A 9,001-nucleotide genomic window follows, 5' to 3' on the forward strand; every position below is an offset into this window, starting at 1 on the left:
TACATGCTGCTCCTAATGCTCCAGTTGCACAATCTGTTGCCCCTAATGGACCTGCTGCAACTAATGTCCCAATTACACAGTCTGTTACCCAGTCTATTCTTTCTCCATCTTCAGTTTCACCACCTGCCACTTTGGATGCTAATATTACCCCTACACCACCTATAGTATCTCAACCTATAATATCTCCATTACCTGCAGCAACTAATATTCATCATATGATCACACGATCCAAGGCTAGAATAACTAAACCCAAAGCCTACTCAGCTACCAAACATCATTTGCCTGAAAACTATTGATTTTGTCCCAGCCACTTATCTCCAAGCTTTGAAACATGCTCATTGGAGGTCTGCTATAAAGGATGAGTACAATGCCTTGCAGTCCTATAAATACCTGGTCTCTAGTACCTTTTCACCCTCATCAGAATATTGTCAGTTATAAATGGGTTTTTTGAGTTAAAAAGCATCCAGATGGAACTATTGATCGATATAAAACCCGGCTTATTGCCAAAGGCTTTCATTAGCAAGCTGGTTTGGACTACAAGGAAACATTTAGTCCTATAGCAAAGCTAGTGACAATTCGAATTCTTTTCTCTCTAGCATCTCAATACAATTGGTTTCTCAACCAATTGGATATAAGTAATGCTTTTTTACATAGGGATCTTCAGGAAGATGTCTATATACAACAACCACCAAGTTTCAGTGATCCCAACTAACCCAATCATGTATGCAAACTTCAAAAATCCTTATATGGCTTGCAACAAGCCCTTAAGGCCTGGTTTGACAAACTATTTGCAGTTCTTCAGTCTTTGGGATTCCACCAGTCACAATTTGATGCTTCTCTGTTTGTGATCAAAGCACCTGTTCTTGTTATTGTATTGGTGTATGTTGATGACATACTTGTCACAGGTCTTAATCCTGCAGCTTGTCAACAATTTATTCAGAAATTGGGTATTGTCTTTCCTATGAAAGACTTAGGACCCTTGCATTATTTCTTGGGCCTTGAGGTTCAAAGATATTCTAAAGGCATCTTTTTACATCAAAGCAAGTACCTCCTTGACTTGCTACAAAGGACACATATGGAATGTGCTAAATCGTGTATCACCCCTCTTGATTCACTCAAGCTTGATCACACTAGTCCTTTGTTAATAGATCCAACCGAGTATCGGTCACTTGTAGGAGCGTTGCAATACTCAACTTGGACACGACCTGATTTGTCTTTTGCTGTAAATCAAGTCTGTTAATTTATGCATGCTCCAAGAGAATCACATCTCCAAGCAACCAAACGCATTCTCAGGTTTCTTAAAGGCACAGTGAGTCATGGTTTGTGGCTTCAAGAAAGATGATATTCATCTCAGTGCTTACTCTGACAATGATTGGGCTGGCTACATATTTGATAGAAGATCTACTAGTGGGTATTGTATATTTCTAGGGTCCAAACTTATTAGCTAGAGTGCTAAGAAGCAACCAACTGTTGCTCGCTCCTCCACTGAAGCAGAGTACAAATCGTTAGCTCACACAGCAACTGAAATCACATGGATCTATAAAGTATCCAAGGATATTGGTTTTCATCTTCCTCAGGTTCCTCATATCTGGTGTGATAATATTTCTGCAATTTCCCTTACCTCCAATCCAATTTTCCATGCTTGAACCAAGCATGTTTAACTTGATTATCATTATATCCAAGAGTTGGTGCTAGCTAATCTACTCAAAGTCCAATATGTGTGCACTCAGGACCAATTAGCAGATATTCATACTAAATCCTTGTCTAAATCCAGGATCTTGTACTTGCAATCCAAGCTTTCTCTTGGACCTTTGGATGCAGTCAAGTATTGAGTCATCAAGTTAGTTAAATGTTTGTTCTAATTCTTTTGTAAATTGGTAGATTAGTCAAGGGCATAACTGTAATTGTGAAAGTAGTATATTGCCTACATATATACTGAAGCACTATTGTAATTTTATGAACATTGAATGAAATGAAAGAGGTATATTCAGAAACTGTGTATTCTTAGATTCTACAATACAAACAATGCACGAGACTTCAGAAGTTTATGGTAGTGGGTGTTGTGGCAGTAGTTATTGCTTGAGGATTCTCGATCGCCCCGTCATCTGGTTTTTCTTTGAGGCGGGGCCTTTTGGTGCACGCCGGCCTCTCAAAGTCACTACAATCAGTAGCCTTTATGCTTCAGTGATGAGGTGCTGATGAGTCAGAATCACTGCAATCAGTAGCTTTATGCTTCAGTGACGAGGTTGCTGAGTCAGACTCACCCGGTTGTGTGGGTGATACATCAGGCCACCTGCTGATAAAGAAGGCTATTGTTCCGACTCATGAATGTAATTGGTCCTGGGAGATGACAAGGCTTATGGAGAAAGGTAGATACTGCCGGCTTTCTATTGTTCCTTCAAGATCTTCCGCAAGTATTTCTCGTGATCATGTATTTTTTTTCCTGATCATGTTTATTTTTTGCTCTTATACATTAATGAAGGAGGAATGAACTCCTCCTTTCAGGGTGGACGCAAGTGATCATTCATTTTGTTTTAGTACAAAACAACAAAATGCCTTGTCGTTTTCATCCTCGTGCTCGTGTTGGCCCACCCGTTTGACACCTCTACTACGGTACTAAGATGAAGTTGTTTAATGCTGGTCATGTTTTGAACAAAACTTATTATGCTGGCCTTTGTCAGTTTTAACTAAAAATCAACCGTAGTTTTACCATTGAAACACAGGTCAAGGGTTTACAACTTGGATAGGATTGACATTCTGATGGAGTTTGGCGAAAAATTAATGACTTTGAAATGTCGAGATATGTTAAGCTCACAATATCATGCGGCATTAGTATATATGTGATAAGTAAATATGATACAAACAACATTAATATCGCGTTGTTTATATGTTGTCCCTTGAATATACTCATCGTGGCAGGTACAATTTTAAAAAAGATCGAGACTTAAGTACCTACTCTCATCAGAGAAGTAAAGCAGTGCAAAAAGGCACCATCAAAAGGAGTCTTTCTACACCAGCAGAGTTGGTGTAAGCAATTCTTTCAAGAATGTTTGGTTAAAATTTGCTAGGCCCTGTGTGATGTATGAATGAATGATCATTGTAGTTCTTAGCACAAGCCATGTGGCGATAGTGTTGTACACTGAAGTTGGTCAGATGCTGTTTCAATATTTCATGTTGTAGGAATTGTTTCAATATTTCGTGTTGTAGGAGTTGTTTCAATATTCCATCAGACGCAATCGTGTATTGTGAATGTTCGCTTACAAGGGTCAAAGGTTTTCAAAACCCACTACACCGAGATGCCATCTCCGATTGGCAAATCCAATTCTTAAGGAGCACCCACACCTACTATTTCTCCAACACTCCAAAGCAAATTCGTGAGCAGGGTCTCAACATTTTATGCAACAAATGGATTTTTAATCAAATAGCTGATTGTCAGAATGATTGAACTAAAAAGTTGATTTGCTCTTCCTCTAATTACTACTTTCTGTCAAGAGATACAAATCAAGCATATTAATTCAATTGCTAATTTTAGCTACAAAAAGTTCGGAAGTCCTATACATGATACAAACAATGGACTTGAGACTCTAGAGGAATGGTGTTGTGGAAGCAGTTATAATTGAGGATTTTCGACTGCACCCTCATCTGGTTTCTCTTCAAGACGGGGCCTTTTGGTGCCTGCCGACAGCTCAGAGTCACTACAGTCAGTAGCTTTATGCTTCAGTGATAGAGGCGATAATGAGTCAGACTCAGCCAGTTGTGGGAGTGATACACAGGATGATGAAGAAGGCTGTTGCTCGGACACTTGAATGGAATTTGTTGTGAGAGATGACAAAACTTGCGGAGAAAGTAAAGCACTGCCAGCTTTCTGTTGATTCTCGAAGATCTTCTGCAAGTATTTTGCGTGATCCTCTATGCGTAGTTGAAGGGCCCTTTGAACCTATGTTTACGATGCAGGATATATAAGATCAAAACCGAAACTTTTTTAAATGACTCAAGGTCTGACCTACGTATACCATGAAACAGACATGCAGCCAGAAGAAAAATAGGAAACATCAACTGTGATCAACTTCAAATGAACTCTCACCTCAAGCTGCTCATGCAGTTGCTTCTGAACTTCGATTTGCAGGCGCAGAGCCTCCGTGATGTGAATGCTCCTGAGACAAGAAGATGAAGTTTCACAAAACAAATAAATCCAAACATCTGTTGAGAAAACTAGATATATATGAGAAGCAATACTGACCCTTTTCTACGTCCATCACTTTCGTTAATGGTTGAAGTAGCTTTCTTTTCTTCAGAGTTAGAGGCCTTCTTATCTAAGGAGTGAAGAGAAAAGTGCAGGTCAACAATTTGTATGAACATTCAGCCACCTATATTATCTGAAATCAGATCTGATCTTCTATTTAGCTGAAAAACCATCCTGTCAGACTATCTAGTGACATTTGATAAACATGATCAATCGACACCCCAAACTGAAACTATCAACCAAGATCACATTCTAACTCGCTGAAGCCAAGGTAAACCTAAAACTATGCTCTTCGAGAAACGAAGATTTCAAACCAACTACTGCATAATCATATTGGGGCCTGGTTAGTTCAGTTCTCATGTTGCAGCCAACTAGCAAATAAATTTTACTTCTAAAACAGAGCTCAATTGCTGAGATTACGACTTGACAAAAGCTATGATTTACTTTCAAAATCTGTTCCTTACCTTCCTTTTTCTCTGGCATGTACCTGGCAAGCCGGTATTTCTGCAGATAATTAGAAATTAACAATATACTGTCAAATAGCTAAAATAAGTACCAACATTTTACTCTTACATCACCGAAAACTTAAAGATGAGTACCTGTAAGTGACTTTTCACATGATAAATGGTTAAGCCCTCAACATTCATAGCCTTTAATACACCTTTCGGAGTGGCCTCTGCATTTTAAATTACACTAGTGAGCGCTCCATAAAAATCAAAATAATGTTGGTAACTTCTGTAACCGAGAAATTTGTAATTTGATTAATAGAGTAACTTATACAACTAGGGCTCCCATTGAAATGGAACGAAACCCGAGTTGAAAGTAGAATAGATGGTGCAGTAGCTTACTTTCAGCCCCATCAAGCCTGTTAACAGCCTCTATAAAACGCTCATGGAGCTCAGGTGTCCATCGCATTCTTGGCCTATGTGCAGAAGCTGGCCCAGGAGAGGGGTGACTTGAAAGAGCATTAACGAGTGGCGCTGTCACGCAAGAACCCTTACTACATGTCAATCCTATAGCTGTGTGTGGTGAAGCTTGAGGAATCTCATATATTTCCTATAAAAACAACATAATGGAAGGCAAAAGTACTAGTAAATATATGACAAGATAAATATTAAATATCACCAAGAAATTTGAAACTGATTAAAAAACAAGCCATTTATAGTTCATCCATATCCAAAACTTATGTGATTAAAACTAGAAGCCAGTAATATCTCTAAGTTGTTAGCAAATCCTGTTTGATCAAAATGTAACTAAACATGACTACATTTTACTTACATCAAGCCCGGGATTTTCTCCATTGTCCGTGATAGCTATGTCAAGTTGATCTGACAAAAATTGTAACTCTAATTGTTCTGTAAGTGCTAGAGTGTCACTTCCACAACTAATATCATGGAAGCTTCCATGAGAGGCATCTCCATGCAAATTAAGAAAGTCTTTCATGAGATCATCGGATTGTTCATCATCATATTGATTGCTCATATCCTCACTAAAAAGCAATGGTGATTTTGAATCAACAGCAGAATTGAACTGGCCGTATGCTGGAGGATGTGGAAGAAATGGAAATTTCCCAAGCTGCCGAGAGGTTTCAGAGCTCGATGAAGAAGACTGATACAAACTGGTACAGAAAACAGAAGAACGTGAAAATGGGCTCTTGGAATGTTGAACAGGAGATCCTCGCATATTAGTAGGAGAGCCAAGAGATTCTGCCCGTTTGAAAGGAGACACTCGTGGAGATGAACATTTACTGGCTGTGAAACTCCTGCCTTCTGATTCACTACCCAAAAATCATGTATCGGGGAAGGAGAAGTACAGTATGACGATGTGACTCCTTTCGTAGTCTCACTTTGTGGTACAGAGATGACACCATGGTGACTCATGATTGCAGATGGAAGCCCAACCTTCATCAATCTATCAAATATGCAGTGAAAAATGCCGACTTCTATTGGTGGAAATCTCTATATCTAGATTGAGAATAGATACACTGAATTAGAATTAAAGCTTCAACTTGATTAGCAAGATTGAGATATGGTAAGCAAAGGGTTTTAAGTTCAAATTCCACCCTAGGAGCCAGCAGAACCAAGAATCTACATTTCCACAAATAAGAAGTTTTCTTCAACTCAATCTACAGGGTAATTTCTTCAACTCAATCTACAGGGTAATAAAGTACCCCCACACCAGATGGTAGTTTCACTAATAAAAGAATCACGAACGAGTGATTGGGGTACATTTAATTGTATGGAGAAACTAGACCACCAATACGGAGGCGAAAGGAACTAACTCAAATCTAAAGCACCAGTAAGTTGTATAAATAGAGCATTGTCTTCTCAGTTGGAAGACCATCTTCTAAGGTAGAAGATCTGCAGGAAAGACCACCAAAACAGGTGATCAGCATTATGGCATGGCATCTAATAACAAGACGAAAAAGATGACAAAAACATACAATCATTTTGGTCACTGATGGCACACTAACCTAACAAAACCAGAAAACCGTTCACGAACACCTTTGCAAATGCAATTTTTTTTGTCTTTATAGCATCTGATAGGTAATGCACCAAGTCTAGAGCAGAAAACTAATTGCATATTGATCACCACATCTGTGAGTTAAATTTTCCTAAAATACCAGTTAAAGACTCCCGTTTACAATGTTCCTCGATTCAAATAGTTCTTAAAGATTATATCCCCCATTTCTCACTCGCAATTTAAACATTTGAAAATATTTGTGCCACAACTTCATTTTGTTGTCAAATTCCCTCCACATGATTCTTCAGGGCACGCAACTATCAAATAAAACAACTTTGTGCCTCTTTCCAATGGCCCTCTGCCATATCAAACCCTTCCGTTGTTCCCTCCTTATATGCAGAATTTAACCAAAAACTTTTGTTGCAATACCAAAAGACTTCCCCTATATATGGAGGTTGAAAATGGCTACAAAACCCTCCCAGTTGAACCATAAGGACAAAAAACTGCATTCATTTTGTTACTTCAATTAAAAAATTATGCCGTAGAGTTCATTTAAGCCTCAGTTATAACTTCTCTAACCTCAGCCGAAGATTCAAACAACGACTTAAACCAGCAAGAATGCAAAACAGCACATGGAATCCTCGACCGAGGATCACTAATAGCTTATGAAAAAATGTTTAGCTTTGGTCACTTGTAGAAGGTTAAAACTGTCAAATAGGATGAATCCCCTTTTTCCCTGAACCAATAGGGTCAACCATTAAAGATTGAACTCAACAGCCTATCCACAATCCATAGGATGATTCAGATTTACCCTACCATCAAGTCAGAATGCGAAAGTTTTCGCTCTAATTCATACTTTTTTGAAGACCAAGTTCATAATTATCCTGAGTAATTTGGAGCTCTACACTACACTCTTCGATTCATGTTTCTTTAAAACTGAGTTTTCATCATTCAAATAAAAAAAAAAAAAAACACTACGAAAAAAATTTCAAAAATCAAAAGAAATTAAAACATTGTAGCATGGCAATAGGCTGTCAGTAATTTGAAAATATTGTCTCATATAATAATTAAACAGACAGCAATATAACTCACCAGAGAAAAAGAAGAACAGTCACTGATTCGGAGAAAAGCGACCAACTTGAAGAAAATTTTCCAAATTTACAAAAACCCAACTTAGAAAAGATCCCCACAAAGAAAATCTTACAGAAAAAAAAAGGAAAACAGATAAATACAGATATAAACCAACAGATACATACATTAGACATAGGAAACAGAAAAGAGATAAAGTTGTAGCACAACCAAGAGAGAGAGATTGATTGGATAAGAAAATATACGGACCTGCGGGAGGGGAGAGATCTTCGTACCTCCAAAATTTCGGAAACAGAGTAAATGAAATGCTGACTCACAGAGACACATATAAATGTCTCACAATGTAAAACCAACAACGTTAACTTGTAAGGAAACTTGGGTTTTGAAACCTCTCTCTCTCTCTCTCTCTAAATTAAAAGATGAAAGCTTTAAGCTTGCAGTTGGCTGAAAAAATAATGTTCTCAATTGCTGTTTGCTTTTTGGGTTCGGCTGCGCGTAAATGATTAGTTCGAGCATGTGAGGACAAGATGGTGAACTTGGTCACGCGCTTTTTGAGGGGGAGGTCAGTCCACGCGCCAATTGGAGGTCATACAAAATTACAAATTAGTTTCTCATAATTATCAAGTGGTTGTCTGTTCCTTGTCGCAATTTGATGTCGTCACCCTTGATTTATTCCATTTTTGTAATTATCACAGCAGCACTACAATAAATCTAAATATGTGCTATTCCCACTTTTTTTTTTGGACTCGGCTTCTCTACCTTTTTAGTTTTTACACATTTCATTCTTTCTTATTTTATGCGGTTACAGATAAATCACGTCAACATTTTATATTGATTTTTTATAGAAATAATAAAACAAAAAATAATAGTGATATAAAATATTGACGTGGCTTAACCGTGACCACACAAATAAGAAGGGATAGGAATGTATGGGGATTGGGATGGCAGAGAAGCCAGGTCCTTTTTTTTTCACTTTTTGTGTACCTTTTTTAATTTTTAATCGTCCGATCAAATAAGTTGAAGAATATCAAAAAGATATAAATTAATAAAATTTATGTGCAAAGTAAAAATAAGTATATAGATAGCACATCTGTAAATCTAATACGCATAATCCTAATCCTAATGGAAGACATGATTAATCATTTCCATCAACTTTTTTAAACTCTTTTCTTTCTTTGACAAATTTTTGCAACCTGCTTTACATAT

General features: G+C 37.7%; 1 protein-coding gene across 1 annotated transcript; it reads right to left on the reverse strand.

Moving 5' to 3' along the window:
• Nucleotides 1-3,441: 3,441 nt before the first annotated feature.
• On the reverse strand, nucleotides 3,442-8,184 carry LOC103936839 (myb family transcription factor PHL6). Its single transcript, XM_048572556.1, is given in 10 exon segments — nucleotides 3,442-3,937; nucleotides 4,085-4,154; nucleotides 4,241-4,313; nucleotides 4,708-4,747; nucleotides 4,843-4,919; nucleotides 5,092-5,299; nucleotides 5,522-6,027; nucleotides 6,030-6,080; nucleotides 6,083-6,603; nucleotides 8,045-8,184. Coding segments are annotated over 9 exon segments (1,383 nt in total). The 5' UTR covers nucleotides 6,114-6,603; nucleotides 8,045-8,184; the 3' UTR covers nucleotides 3,442-3,610.
• Nucleotides 8,185-9,001: the final 817 nt, after the last annotated feature.

Source organism: the organism of the source record quoted next, unplaced genomic scaffold (assembly GCF_019419815.1).
Source record: "Pyrus x bretschneideri cultivar Hongxiangsu unplaced genomic scaffold, Pyrus_bretschneideri_v1 Contig61, whole genome shotgun sequence".
In the NCBI taxonomy this organism is placed as follows: Eukaryota; Viridiplantae; Streptophyta; class Magnoliopsida; order Rosales; family Rosaceae; genus Pyrus; species Pyrus x bretschneideri.